The sequence below is a fragment of the Pteronotus mesoamericanus genome, unplaced genomic scaffold (assembly GCF_021234165.1).
Source record: "Pteronotus mesoamericanus isolate MK-2021 breed Mesoamerican mustached bat unplaced genomic scaffold, CSHL_Meso_final contig_105, whole genome shotgun sequence".
Taxonomy (NCBI): Eukaryota; Metazoa; Chordata; class Mammalia; order Chiroptera; family Mormoopidae; genus Pteronotus; species Pteronotus mesoamericanus.
In genome coordinates, this window is record NW_026555006.1 from 12373884 (window position 1) to 12390281 (window position 16398).

At 33.9% G+C, this 16398-nt stretch overlaps 1 protein-coding gene across 8 annotated transcripts in view; it reads right to left on the reverse strand.

The window, feature by feature from the left end:
• Positions 1-16398, reverse strand: part of DOCK7 (dedicator of cytokinesis 7) — a 198004-nt gene that overhangs the window by 150495 nt on the left and 31111 nt on the right. For all 8 annotated transcript variants that reach the window (XM_054574129.1, XM_054574119.1, XM_054574110.1 and 5 more), the window contains exons 5-9: positions 12808-12937; positions 12495-12707; positions 12055-12140; positions 7052-7118; positions 4791-4940 (exon numbers count right to left, since the gene is read on the reverse strand). In XM_054574129.1, the coding sequence (XP_054430104.1) occupies positions 4791-4940; positions 7052-7118; positions 12055-12140; positions 12495-12707; positions 12808-12937 (646 nt within the window). The remainder of the gene's footprint in view (positions 1-4790; positions 4941-7051; positions 7119-12054; positions 12141-12494; positions 12708-12807; positions 12938-16398) is intronic.

Below are 16398 nucleotides of genomic sequence, written 5' to 3' on the forward strand. Positions count from 1 at the left end.
GACTTTACCCCTATAAAATTTTTAATGTTTTCATAAAAGAAATGTAAATAAAATAAAATGAAAGTCCAGAAATCAAGTGTACATATATAGGAATTTGGCAAATAATAAACTTGATACTTCAAATTAGTTGAATGGAACATATATATGAGCTCTAAGAAATTAATAAAATAAAAACAATCCAATGAAATGGATATTATACGGGAGTAATTTTTTTACTTAAAACTTCTGTATCTTATATATACTTAAAATGTGTGGAATTTAAACTCATAGGTACAGAGATGGTTGCCAGATGGGTGGGAGTTGAAATGGGTGAAAACGGTAAGAAATTAACATGTACCAAATGCCATTTATAAAAATATTCACAAGGGCCCTGGCCAGATGGCTAAGTGGGTTGTAGCATCATCTCATACACCAAAAGGTTGTGGGTTTGATTCCTAGTCAGGGGACATACCTAGGTTGTAGGTTTGAAAATCGGTCCTGGGGCGCGTGCAGGAGGCAACCAATTGATGTTTCTCTCTCATATCAATGTTTCTTTCTTTCTCACTTTCTCTTTCTCTCTCTCCTTGCCCCGCCCACCCACTTCCTCTCTCTCTAAAGTCAATGAACATATCTTCAGGTGAGGATTTAAAAAAAAGTTACAAGGATGTAAAGTACACATAGGCAATATAGCTGATAATACTGTAATAACTATATATGGTGTCAGGTTCTAGACTTATCAGAGTGATGGCTTCATTATTTATGTAAATATCTAATCACTATGTTGTATCCCTGAAACTGTTACTGTATTTGAAAAAAAAGTCTTTTTAATTTTTAAAAAATAAAAAAGAAGCTGTTAGGCTCTGGCCAGTGTGGCTCAGCTGGCTGGAGCATCATCTCGTAAACCGAAAGGTCATGGGTTCAATTCCCAGTCAGGGCACATGCCCAGATTGTGGGTTCAGTCCACAGTAGGGGAGCATGCAAGAGGCAACTGATCAATATTTCTCTCTCGCATCAATGTTTCTCCCCCTCTCTTCGCCTCTCCCCTCTTTCTAAAAATCAATAAGCATGCCTTCAGGTGAGGAAGAAAAAAAGGGAGGAAGAAAGGGAGGGAGGGAATGTGTTAAAAAATAATGATAATTATAGATTCTTCATTTCTGGAAAAAAAGTTGTATATTTTATGTATATTACACTAAAATCACTTACAAACAAGTTAAAAATGAACTATTTGAATAAGCACTAAACAAAACAGAATATCCAAATGGCCATAAATCACTGAATATTCATAGTCACCTGGGAATTATAAATTAAAACTAAATTGATAACCCTGCAGATGCACCAGAAATAAAACAGAATATATAATAAAATAATATTAATTAAATTAAAATGTAAAGTACAATAAAATCTGATGATAGCAAGAGTTAGAGAAGGAAATGGAGCAACTGAAATTATCTGCCACTGCTGATGGGAGTGAATTGAACTAACCGTATTGAAAAACTTGTTTCTACCAAATTGAAGCTATAAATATACTAAGATATAGTAATTTAGCACCAATCTGTATACTAAATAGAAAAGAAAATATATTTACACCAAAAGTCATATGTGAGAATGTTTATAGCATCATTACTTATGATAGCCAAAAGCTAAAAATAACACCAATATCCATGAACAATTGGAATGGACAAACTATGATATAGTCATATAACAGAATATCATACAAGATTAAAAACAACAAACTTCCGCTGGATGAATTTCAGAGTTAATTCTTTAGCACACCAGACACAAAAATATGTATTACATGATGTCTATGAAGTTCAAAAAGAGGCTAAACTAATGTACGGTGATTAAAGTCTGAATAGTAGGTGGGGGCACAAAGAAGGCTATTGGGGAATGTTTTATTGGGTTTACCAAAAAATCCATATGGTTTTTTCCATAAAATAAAAGACACATTTTTAATTTTCATCAATAACTCTATTGATTTGGATATTCTGAGCATGTCAGCTGTCTCCCACTATTGGCTTCTAGTGGGCAGAGGCCAGAGGTGCTGCTAAATAAACATCTTCCAATGCTTATGCAGCACGGCAAAGAATTGTTTGGCCAAAATGTCAATAGAACCAAGGTACTTCACAAACCACTTTTGACTAGTTTGATCAGTCACAGCATCTTCTCCACACACTGTACAAATCCTTTTTTGTATTTCAGGTGCGATTTTACCTTTCTTGAAATAATAAAGCATAATATGCCAAAAATGTTTTATATCCTCTTCCAGCCTCAATATTAAAATGGCTGCACAAAAATTCACCAATTTTGATAAGTTTTTTTTAAATGCATGCTGATATGTCAGCTGTCACAATACAATCTAAAAAAATTGTTTTGAATGATGTTAAAGACAACTAAGCACTACTGGAGCCAGCCCATGGAAAAAACATAATGGACTTTCTGGCCAACCCGATATATCTTGATCTGGATATTGGTTAAAAAACTGAGTTAAGTATGCAAAAATTATTGATGACACGTATTATTTGTGTGTGATACTAAGTGTAAATGGAAGTTTATAAAGAAAAGATCATTGAATTTCTATATACCACTGACAAGCACAATGAAATTCTGTATGTAATTTAAAATTAAATAATTTTAATAATATCATTTACAATAGGATCAAAATGATCAAATTACTGGAAGAAATGAAAGGAAAAGACCTAAAAATGTGGGAAAATACACCATGTTCACTGATTTAAATACTCAATAGTTTAAAGATGTTAAACATCCCAGATTGATCTGTATATATTTAATGCATTCTCAGTCAACATTCCAGCAAGAAACAACAAATAGACCAGTGGAACAAAAAAAGATTCCAGAAAAACAATCTCACATAACAAAGGAGACTTTGCAAAAGTAATGGGGGAAAAAACAATCTTTTCAATAGTGTTGTGTCATTTGGTTATTCATATTTGCGGGAAGGGAACAAGATTAATGCTCATCTCTACCTCACTGCAAACACAAGGTCAATTTCACATAGATTATAGGCCTATATATGTGAAAGCTAAAAGAATTACTCTGACAAGAGATCACTAAAGAGAATTATCTTCTTGATTTTGAGTGAAGCAAAAAAATTACATACAGAATACAAAATACCGTAGCCATAAAGAAGAAGGTTGACCAAGTAGACAATGTGTAAAATTACAAATTTTGGTTCATCAAAAGATAGTGTTCTAGAAGAAAGCAAGCACAGAGTGGCAAAAAATGTCAGGAATAAAAATAACCAACAATAAACTAACATCCAGAATATATTAAGAATTCCTACAAATCAATAATACAAAAGTCAAAACAACCCAATAAAAGTATGGGCAAATGATTTCAACAGGCACCTCACAGAAAACAATATCCAATGACCACTAAGCATATAAAGATGGACAAATCACTATCAGGGGATAGGCAAATTATAAACAATGAATACCAGAATAGCTATAATTAAGAAGACTGACAAACACCAGTTTGGTAAGAGTGTTAAACGGTTGAATCATTATGGGAAATTGTTTGATGTATTTATGTTAAACATACATCTACACCAGCACTTTTCACTTGGCATGCTGCAAGAATGTTTAAAACATGCAATACTTGACTACTTTGTCAGAAACACTGCCCTCTTTTCCCTTAAATTGTCAAATAAAAAAATGACAACAGCCAACACCTCAATAACCATCCGGTGTGAATGTCCTGTTTTGAACTTTAAATATATAGGTCATATGGCAGAACTGTATCTTACTGGTCATGTTACCTAATAAGGTTGTATGTGATTGGTTAATTCTTGGTACCAGAAATCCTTATATAAAGTATTGGCATCCATTTTTTTAAAAAAGTCACTTTGGAGCAGAAAAGGTAGGTAATTACTATTATTATTGTTGTTATTTTGTAAATCAAAATTTTATCTTTTTTGGTCACATTTGCAAAAAATGTATTTTTTTGGTGTGCTAAAGAATTTTAGTGATTAGTTTATGTTTGCCATGAGATGAAAAAGGTTTAAAATCACTGCTCTAAGTAGCTTAGAAATATTCAAATTTTAGGATTTGTGATCTTTATTCTTACTTGGTTGATGGTCAAATCATAATGCTCCATAACCTCAATGATTTAGATTTTCGTATTTACCAGTATATCATTTAAGAACTCAATAAAATCATATGGTATAGCTCCTGTGATGGTTATTTTTATAGGTCAATTTGTCTAGGCTACAATGCCCAGTTGTTTAATCAAATACCAGATTAAATGTTGCTGTGAAGGCATTTTTTAGAGGTGATTATCCTTTAAAATCAGTGGACTCTGAGAACAGCAGATTACCCTCAAGATGTGGGTGGGCCTCATTCAATTAATTGAAGGCCGCAAAGACAAGACTGAGGTTTCTCTAAAAAGGCATTTTCAAGACTACTTGCCTGGATTTCTTGTACGCCAGTCTACAGATTTCAAATTCAAGACTACAACATCAACTCTTACTTGAATTTCCAGCCAGCTAGACTGATCTATAAATTTCAGACTTGCCAGCCCCCGTAATCACATGACTCAATTTCTTTCCCTGTGTGTGAGTGTGTGTCAATGTGTCTGCCTCCTCCGGGTTTGTTTCTATGGAGAACCCTGACTAATATAACACCTACCTTAAAAAAAAAAAAAAATTGGGAGTATCTATACTGAACCTTAAGGAATATTAAGATGAAAAAATAAGTAAACATAAAATCTGTGTCCATGAAAAGCTGCAACATCAATAGGGAAACAAGTCTACAGTCACTACACTAATAAACAAACATATTTAAAATTATTCTCACCTTTATTACAAGAAAAACATCTTGGGAAGGATAAGTGATAGAAAAAATAGCTGATCTTGCCAGGGTGGTAATGGCGGCAGGTGGCACATGTGGGCGTAACAATCCTTTCATCTGCTCAGAATTAAGGTCAAAATAAAAGTTTTCTGAAATCTAAAAAAATACAATCATATATTATAAGTTTAAATCCGTTCGTTAAAAAAAACTCACAGATCATACACACCCAATCTTAAACTATTACAGATATTAAAACATTATACTATAACATAGTTTATCATATATTTCATTGACCAATTTTTGCATGTCTAAATCAAAGCAAAAGAAATATACAAACTATTTGGGAAATATAATACAATAAACATAATCTAAAGAAGCATATCTCAAACTCTTTTGATTAGAAATGTAACCTCTAATAATACTAAAAAATTATTATTGAGATGAATTACCCCAAGTTTTCTTTTAACAATTATATGAATAATATCTCAGCAGTTTTGTTTTTGTTTTTTATTTAATCTTTATTGTATGCTCTTTCCATAACCATTTAATCCCTTTATTCTGCCCTCTGCCCAGCGATCACCACACTGCTGTCCATGTACAAATACAAGTTGCTGGAGCACAGTTCCACTGCAAAAAACCATACTATTTTGCCAGCAGATGTCACTGAAAGCAATTCAAGCTTCAAATACACCTTAGGCTTAGAATATTAAGAAATGCTGTGCTGAGATAGTCTTCTGTACACTATGATGATAAAACTAAGGGCAGGATTAAAGACAGAATATTTAAAATATGCATAAGTGATCTGTTGTCTAATGAGAAACTGAAAATTATGTCGACAAAAACTGTCATCATTACCCTTATCTTTTATAGATTGCCTAAAATGTGTTTCTTGTAGTTTCTTTTCCATTTCTTAAATTAAAACAAAGTTGCTTGCTACAGGCTTTTAGAACTCATTCAATGAAATAAAAACTCGGCATCAACTAAATTATTTCATAGTAAGAAAATACTTAACAAGCCTTAAATTTCCATTTTCATTTTTAAAAAATCCATGTTTAATAATTCTCAAAAAAAATTGTTACTTATTTATCTTGTAAAACAACAAATAAGCCAGTAAGAGAAAGACAAATAGCATATGATCTCACTCATGTGGAATCTGATGAACAAAATAAACTCACAAAATAAAACCAGAGGCACAGATACATGGAATGGACAGACAGATCTTAGAGGGGAGTGTGGTATGAGGACCTGGAAGAAATTAGCCAAAGAACATACGAGGTCTGTCCAGACAGTATCCAACAATGTAACATAAAAAATACAGACATTGATTGAAGAAGATACAAGGTACAAGGAACATTGTACATAGGACAATGACACCTCAAACCTGTTCAAAGTAGGCACCTTGAGACCTCACAGTTCTCCCAGTCGCCATCACCTGCCCTGTCATATTTTCCTGAATCTCACTGACAATCTAAAATCTCTTCCCTTTCGAAGGTGATTTTAGTTTTGGGAAAAGCCAGAAGTTACAGGGCACCAAATCTGGGCTGTAGAGGGGATGAGTCACCTGGGTGATTTGATGTTTCACCAAGAAACTCTGCAGGAAACGTGATGTGTGAGTGTGTGCGTTGTTGTGAGGAAACTGCCAATCACCATCTTCCCATAGCTGTGGGCTTATGAATAATCCAAATAGTTTCCTTGGAGGAATGTTCAAGCTTATTGCAAAATCTGATGCAGATTCGTTGCTCTACTCGCCCAGTCATTTTGAATGTGACAGCCACACAGTATACACACTCACTCAATGGCATCTACTGTCCCTACTAACTAGGGACAATGGCATCTACTGTCCCTACTACTAGTACAGTGAAGTCGTCATTGTTCATGTATGTGCATTCCAGTCCACTTTTCATGGCTGCTAGCTTACAGCAATGTTGTATAAACTGTTATCATTATATTAGTAATGGCGGGCCTTTTTCCAGGCAGACCTCGTATATGCATATATACATAGCTCGTAGACATAGACAACAATGTAGTGAAGGCTGGGGGGGAGACAAAGAGGGGGAAAATAGGGGACATCTGTAATAGTGTCAACAATAACAAAATTAAATAAATAAACAACTTAAAATCAGGTTTCTGAAACCTATAATTTTTTAAATTTTTTTTATTTTTTTATTTTTTATTATTTTTTATTTTTTTTAAATACATTTGTCTCTGCCTCCCCCTTGAAACCTATAATTGTGATAAAAGATTAAGTTTAAATCATATAACCTCACCTTTTTCTTTTCCTTGACATCATATAAAGCCAAACTTGCAAAAATGGGTTCAATTTCAATCTCAAACCTTTAGAAAGAAAAAGAATGAAGCAGTTTTAAAATAAATATAAAACATAATTGGAGAGAAATTCTCACTCCAAAAATAATGTCAGTATCTTGTACTTTTCTCATCTGTGCTGCCCCATCTATGCTATCCCTTCTTCCTGAAACTCTCTCTTTCGGGCACATCTTTCACAGTTTATAGCAGCCATTACCTGCTGTAGGTTATCTTCTTTAATTTCTCCAGCTACAAATAATCTTTGTCCAAAATCTCATGGCATTTTAAATCTATTTTCTGACACTAAGCACTTTATAACCTATAATTTTGTTATTTATGTATGTGGATATGTTTGATTTTAAACATTAAAAGTAAAGACCTAATGTTTTCTTTTTCAGATTATAAATCACACATTCAATGTAAAAAATTTAGCAGATACATAAAAATATTTGGAAGAAAACAGGAGCATCCAAAATTCCACCACATGGAGAAAACCATAATCAATGGTTTAGTGCCCATCCATCCAGACTTTTCTCTATGTATAAATGCACTTGTTAAATAGACTATTTTTTAAACAAAGAATGTCACTTACTATATATTTTGTGGTCTGCTTTTTTAACTTAATATTTTATGGATATATTTCTATGACATAAAGATTAATCTCATCATTTTAAATGCTAGCATACTAATTTTCATGACTTATTTTACAACTGCATGCTTAAGTTGAGATGTTTAATTGACTTCCACAAACAATGACTTACATTTAGTAAATGTTCAGTAAATATTTGGTGAATGAAATAAAATGTAATATGAGGTTAACTAAAATGACAGAGCAGTAGTTTGCTCAACCAAGGACTAAATTGCCCAAGGTCACATCTGGCAATGTCTAGAGATATTTTTGGTTATCATTACTGCAGGAGTATTACTGGTATTTATTGAGCAGTGGCCAAGTATGTGGCTAACCACTCTTCATTGTTAGGAGAGCCACAGACAACAAATAATTATTCAGACAAAAATGTCAATAATCTCACTTTTGTATTACATACAAATGTATGTAATACAAAATCTAACTTTTGTATTACAAACAACATATTTTCATTGGGTTAAGAGTTTAATAAAAGGCCATTTACAAAGATTTGGACATAATTTAGGAAAAACAACTCTAGAGAGTGCTATTCCCTGGAAGTAGCCAACCCTTGAACTAAAGGAGAATGTGGTAGTGGTAACCAAAACACAGAAAAATTAGCTGTATAGGGAACCCTTCACAAAAACTGTGGCCCTAGGGACAGGGAAGCAACCATTCGATGTAACCTAGCAGGGAAGGAGTTAAGAAAAATAAATATCCCAACCTGATCTCACTCTCTTCCACCCTCTGACTTCCTGCTGATGCTTTTCTTAGCAGACCCACCCAGAAGCCAAAAGAATAAGGATCTTGGTGATACTGCCTACATGAGTCAGCCTCTGCTCTGCATCCTCTGTAACACTTGATAGTGCCAGTCTTTTTGATTTGCCAGTCTGTTTTTTTTTTTACCAACTCTTGTGGGTAAGTGGTATCTTATTGGATTTTTAATATGTATTTTTTCGTGTTTAATGACCACCTGGATATCCTCCTTTGGCCTACTTTTCTATTTATTGTTTGACCTTTTCTTCATCATTTTATACTTCTTTGTGTATTCTGGTTATGAGCACTTTGTCAAGTGTATGTATCGAAAATATCTTCTTCCTCTGTATTGTGAACAGGTGGAGAACAGGAGACAGAAAGAAAAAAAAGAGAGTGGGGGGGTGGTAGGTGAGAGAGAGAGAGAGAGTGAGAGAGAGAGTGAGAGAGAGAGACTACACACACACAAATAGAGAGAAGCAGATATCCGACTGTCCTGTCAACTTATTGAAAAGATCACCCTTTCCCCACTGTCTAAAGTGTCACTTTCATGGTAAATCAAAAATCCATAAACATGTATGTCTACTTCCAGCTCTATTCCATAGGTCTGTTTGTCTAATTGTATACCAATATTACAATGTTTTAATTATGTAGCTTCATATCTGGTTGCTTTCTTAAAGTTCTTCAAAACTGCCCTGCCTCCTTTTGGCCCTTTGCACTTTCATATAAAGTTTAGGTGCAGCTGGAAGTAAACAAAAAATGAATCAAAGGTAACAGAAATGTGAATTCCAATGATCCTTTGAAGCCCTCAAGGTACACACTTACCTCATCCCTAGATAGACCTGGCTTTCTCATGTATGTGGGATTCCCACACCTTTGTATGTCCTAAATCTGGTTATTTTCTCTTGATAAAATGTCTCATGCTTATTTGATTATTAGATTAGAGGAAAGAACCTTGAGGACAGAGGAGAGTTTGTTCCTTTCCCACATAACTGTGCCTGGGTGGGGTTTCCCTGACTGTCTAGACAGACAGTCGTCTAAATATTAGAAACAATTTTCTCATGCAGGATAAGGGAAGGCTATTCTTGGACAACAAAATGTAAGAGAAATTATTTTTTAAAATGTACTCATTTCTATAATTAATTAAAATAAAACTTTCTGAAATTGCAATGTGAACAAGTTCTTCCTCATCCTAAGTCTAGATTTTTCTTATCATAGATAAATCAGATATACATAATTCTTAGTTCAGAATTTGTAACACAAACTAGAGCTAAAAAATATAAAGTGAGGTGAAAAATCATTCTATATTTTATTTTCCTAAGAAAGAAATAATAAACTTGTAACTTTATTAGTCAAGAAGGTCATAAGTAAAACCACAATGAGATACCACTTCACATCACACTCAATAGGATGGCTATGATCACCAAGAGAGACAATAAAAAGTGTTGGTGAGAACGTGGTGAAATTAGAAGGCTTATACTTGGTGGGACTGTAAAATTGTACAGCTGCTTTGGAAAACAGTCTGACAGTTCCTCCAAAATTTAAACATGGAGTTACCATATCAACCACCATTCCAATCCTAGTATATATCCAAGGGCAATGAAACATATATCAATACAAAAATTTGTACATAAATGTCCTATCAAGATGATTCATAATAGCTCAAAAATTGAAACAATCCAAATGATCATAAACTGACAAAGGGCTAAACAAAAAGTGGTATATCCATCCATTAGAATATTACCTCACCATAAAAAGAAATGACTACTGATACATGCTACACCACACATAAACTCTGAAAGCATTACACTAAGTGAAAGAAGGCAGATAAAAAGATCCACATATTATATGACTCTGTTTACAGAAAATGACCAGAAGAAGAAAATCTATATAGACAGAAAGTAGATTGGTGATTGCCTAGGACTGGAGGAATTGGGGAAAACAAAGTGACTACTAATGGGTAGAGTATTTATTCCAGGGATGATGAAAATGTTCTAAAATTGTTATGATAATTTTGATGATAAATATGTAAATATACTAAAATACTCTGAATTGTACACTGGGCAAACTAGGTGAATTGACAAGGAAACTATATATGGGTATACCCTGGGTGAACTGCATAATATGTGAATTATAACTCAATAAGACTGTTATTTTTTAAAAGTGAAAACAACCCAAATATTCACTAGCTGATGAATGGAAAAACAAAATGTGGTATATATACACTGGAATATTATTCACTCATAAAGGAATGAAGTACTGATATATGCTACAATACAGATGAACTTTGAAAACATGATGTTAAGTGAAAGAAGCTAGAAACAAAAGACTACATACTGCATAATTCCACTTCATGAATTATGCAGAATAGGCAAACTCATAGAAACAGAAAGCAAATTAGTGGTTGTCAGGGACATAGAGAATAGGGGGTGACTGCTAATTGGCATTTTAATGGACTGAACTGTGTCCACACCACCACCACCAAATTCATACGTTGAAGCCCTAACTTCCAATGTGACTGTATTTAGAGACAGAGTCTTTAAGGAGGTAATTGATATTAAATGAGATCATAAAGGTGAAGCCCTAATTCAGTAGGACTGGTGTCTTTATAAAAAGACGATGTGACACCAGAGATGGTTCTCTCTCCTTGCAAGAACAAGGCAAAGGCCACTTGCAGGAACAGCAAGAGGATGGCCATCTGCAAGCCTCACCAAAAACCAACCCTACCAGCACCTGATCTTTATGGTTCCAAAACTGTAAGAAAATAAGCATCTGTTGTTTAAGCCCCCCAATATATGGTATTTTGTTATGAAAGCCTGAGCAGACTACTAAAATGTATGGAGTTTCTTTCTAAGGTGATGAATATATTCCAGAATTAGACAGTAGTGATAGCTGTGTAACTCTGTCAATGTACTAAAATTGCCCATGTTATCTCTACACATACGTAGTCTGTACTTATGAGGTGCTTCTTTCAAATTGAAAGCTCTATGAATTGAAATTTCTTTTTTCATAAGTCAGAACTAATAACTAACTAATAATATTAACATGACGGAATGAAAAGAACAGCTTGTTTTTCAGTTACTGGTTGCATAATAATGAGTATACCAGTTAACCTTTGCTAAAGCTTTTTGAACCCTGGTTTTCTCATTTTTAAAATGAGAAAATAATATCTACCTAAAAGAATTACTCTGAAGACAGCATGAAATAAAATAAGAGAAAGCACTCTATAAAGCAGACTATAAATGTGAATATACATTTAGCTTTCTTAAAGAAGAAAAAAATACATACTTCAAAATCTTAAAAAAAAACACAGCCCACCATGTAACATGTACAACCAATTTTTTAAGGAAAAAAAGATACTTTGTCTTTATAGTTCCCGAGCCAAGAACAGTATCAAGTAATACTTGAGAAAGGCATTTCAGTGAACAGGTTTTTTTTTTTCAAGTTATAAGACTAACTGTATAGCTGTGGCAAAGAGTCATCGTCACCGGTAAGCCAAAAATGCTCTAAAGCTCAGGTTCACAAGAACAATACTTCTCAAAAGAAGACAGTAAACAAAAGGATACAGTAAACAAAATAAGTACTCACTTAAGTGATAAACATTTTACAAGAAGTCTTTGACCAAAATGTTCTTTGGGCACATCAGGAACACTAAGTCGTTCTATTGGTTCTTCCTACAAGTTGACAAGCAACACCAAAATGAACATGCTTAGCATATTTCAACCCCTTACAATTTCTTTAAGAAGTCATTTTATTAATCTAATACTTTTAGACTTCACAATTGAACATAAAATAGAATGACCTATTTATTCTCAAACAGAATTCATTAGATCATAAGTGTGCTAAATTCACAGACGTTACTCATTAAGAATAAAATCATTAAAATAAAAGTGTATTTTATTTACAAAAAATATAGCTATATTTCAGTTAAATTTTATTCCCTACATTATTGCAGTACTATATACAATTCATACTCCCAAAATATCTATTTGACAATTATTTGCTGCTTTATTCCCAAATAACTATACCTCATCTGGTGATGGATGCAAAGCAAAGAGTTCCTTGTGACGGTTTGATTTCCTTTGGTCATCATTCTGACGGTCTATTTCTTCATTTGGAGTTCGATCAAGTAAATTGGGAAGCAATGCATCAGGAAGTGAATTTTTTAAGTCGAAAATACTGCAGGCCCAGCTACCCCTTGGAGTATCATCTATTGACATTGAACGTCTTTTAAGATCATCCTGTCAAGCAAAACATTAAAAATAAATATATTAATTAATAAATAAAATATAAACTATTTAAAAATAACACCTTATAGTCATTTAAAAATAAAAACATTACTTGCTCATCCTGGTAGTTGCTGCCATCTGGAGCTTCATCAGATTCAAAGACCTGTTTTGGCAAACCTTTTTGCCTTTCTTTCTGTTTATCTAATGTATTGGGATTAAATCCTGTTCCCAGTTTATGATACCTATTCAAAATAAAACAGTTAAATAAATGTTAATTTTTTGACATTTTTTACTTTTTCATCATTTTATAATAAGCTAAATATTCTCTGCATTATTTCTTTATATAATGAAGATATATTCTAGCAGTTTTGAGTGTGCTAAACATTTAACTAGAGGTTTAAGAAAACTTCCACTCAAAGCTCTTTTAATCCAACTACAGAGCAGATTATAAATTTCCAGAAGTAAATCATATTCTCCTTCTTTTTAAGACAGCCATATATATATAATTTAAAGATAGATGGAATTTAATGAACAAACTGAACTAATAAGCAAATTAGAGACAGACTCACAGAGACCAGGCTGACAGCCACAAGGGAAGTGGGAAGGACTTGGGGTGGAGGGACTGAGCAAAAATGAAAAACAAAAGAGAAAGAACTCATGGACAACAATGTGGTGACTGAGGGAGGGGGCGGGCGAGCGGGGCATGTGGAAGAAGGTATAAGGGGGATAAATGGTGACAGAAAAAATAAATTAAAAATTAAAAATTAAAAAGAAATGTTTCTTTCAATTCAGAGAATAGATCATTAAAAAGAAAGGCTGGAAAGCCACATTAAAGAATAAAATGAGGGAGAAGAAAATATATATTGCATTCATAACAATATAAAATTTTAAAAGGCAAAAAATAGATATAAATCATTGCATCTTAAAATTTCACAGAGCCAAATTATTTTTGCTATATCTCATTAGGTATAAAAAATCTTAACCAACCTACAGCTGCAGACTTTTAAAATAAAAAGGTGATCTACATCACTGTATACGTATATTAACATATATGGTTACACTCTTAATGTTACGGTATTTCCTAACAACCTAATATCCAAAAACATCAAAGAGAGACACTAAGATCAAAGAGCAAGTACTGTTCATACCTCATACAGTCAAACAGGGTAAACTGCTAATTGAAGCAAAAAAAAAATTATGATTACCAGAGGATGATATGGTTCTTGCTTTCAGACAATTGATGAAATATTAAAGAATCAAATATGATATGAATAATTTCCATAGTGCCTTGTTGCTAAAGATATTAAAATAGAAGCTACACTGTTATTTATAATCATTATTGTTATTAGTGCCACCATTCAAACCACTGTCACCATCAGCAAGTGCCAGCCGAGCACCTAGCTTTGTAGAGAGCCATGGAATGTGGCCGTAAGAAGCATTCCGCAAGTTGCGCTGAAGGTAGCGTTCTATGCTTGCATTATTTGTAACAGTGCTTCCTTGCTCAAATTCAAGTAAAATAAAATGGATATTCCTTTGGGAGGTAAAAAAATAGAAGCTACACGACATTCACATCATGGCACAATCACAAAATAAAAGAAACCATTTTTCTCTGGAAGAACTAAGATAAAAGCACTCCAAATAGTAACATGAAAGGTATTATGCAGAAACAGATGTTTTAACCTTTCATGAAATGTTTAGAGTGCCTTAATTTGTGATTTTGCATATCTAAACTGCTCTAATAAACAATAATAGTGTTCCATTCTGCCTCCTTTATCTTCTTTTTTGTTAAGATTTTGTCTGTTTATTTTTAGAGAGGGCAAGGGAGGTAGAAAGAGAGCGGGAGAAACATCGATGTGAGAGGGAAACATCCATTGGTTGGTTGCTCCTTGCACACACTCTGACCAGGGGCAGGCCGCAGCCCATGGATGTGGGCTGACTGAAAATCAAACCCACAACCCTTCCCTTTGCAGGACAGCACCCAAGCAGCTGAGCCACACTGGTCAGGACTACCTCCTTCATGTTCTTAAAAGCTGACAGTTTAAAATTCAAGAGAGCTGAGGAGAACAACATGATTCACCATTAATACTCCTTTATATATTACCATTCTGTCCTCTGCTCCATTGCTATAAGGCTCTACATGACTACCCATCAGCCCCCCCGTACACTACCATTTCTATGACCTCCTATCTTGACATTCTCACCCTCATTTATTCTGTTCCAGTCACACTGACCTCTCTGCTATTCCCAGAACGTTCCTAGCATGGTTCCAATACGAAGCCTTTGCATGTACTGTTCTTCCCTCTAATACACGCTTCTCCCAGATACACAAAGGGCTCACCCCCTTAACTCCTTCAGGTCTTTGCTCAAATCCATCTTTTTCAGTAAAGCCTCTTCTGATTACTTATATTAAGTAGAGGAGTTAGCCCTTCTTCTCAGCTCGCCCTATCCCCCTCACCTACTTTTTTCTCTGCAAGAATTATATCCACCACATTTAGTATATATTTATCTGTGTTTGTTTATTGTTCATTGCCTTTATCCCTAACTAGAATGTAAGCTCCATAAGGGCAGGGAGTTAGCTTTGCTGATTGTTTTATCATCACTGCTTAGTATAGTGTCTGGCACATACAAGACTCTTAGTAAGTACTTATTGAATGAATAAATAAATGAAGTATTTCCTGTTCCTTTATCCTTTGTGCTGAATTGAGGAAAATTTGTGGCTTCATCTGTTCCACTCTTCTGCCACAGTTATAGCCCATCTGCTGAGTTTTTAATATTTTTTCACTGAACAAAATTTTAATTTTTAAAGATAAGTAGTTGATAATTTGTCTGGTTACCATATTCATTCACATCTTTTTGAAGATTTTAATTATACTTATGTGTCTGGATATGTAGTCTATTAACTGTTTCATGACTGTCAGTTTTTATTTGTAGTTTGATCATTCTTTTCCAAATGCAATAGTTTTCATCAAATAGTTGGCAATTCTGGGTTCCATAGTTATTTTTGAATTTGTATCCCCATATCTGTCTGGAAATACTGTATTTGCTCAACCCCATCCACATCCAGTACTTGTAGAGAAGAGGAAAATCATGCTGACAGGCAGTCTGCCAGTACCTAGACTTCTGGGTATAAGGGCTCCATGTTCTTCCAAGGTTTGCCCTCCCTGGGCATTATACTATCAACTCAAGCCTCTAGAATTATCATGCTTTAAAAAGGCAGATACCATTGTTGCCACAGCTGTGCACACATGGTACAGGGGGTTTCAAAGTAAAATAATGTCCAATAGTTACCCCGGACCCCTCTTCCTTTGCTTGTATTCGCTCCTTCTGAGCTTAAAATACTAAATACAGAATGGGGCTAAAATAGGTTTATAGTTGTGAGTACATGAAAAGTTTATTCTTGTATTATTTGTTGTTTTCCATGCAAACAACTGTAGATCTACTTTTGCCCAACCCTGTAGTGTACAGTGTCATATATATATATATATATATATGGATATATACACATTTTTTTTGCATATATCTTCTTAAATTATTCTGTACTATGGTTTCTCTTATGTTCCAATGACATCTCTCTTCTCTCAGGAATACTTTAAAACTTCTAATCTATCAAAAGTATCCTTTTTTGTCTTTCATTTACCATTACAGATAATAAATAATATCTAGTATAACAAAAAATGTATATAAGCTTTAGAATCTGATGCCC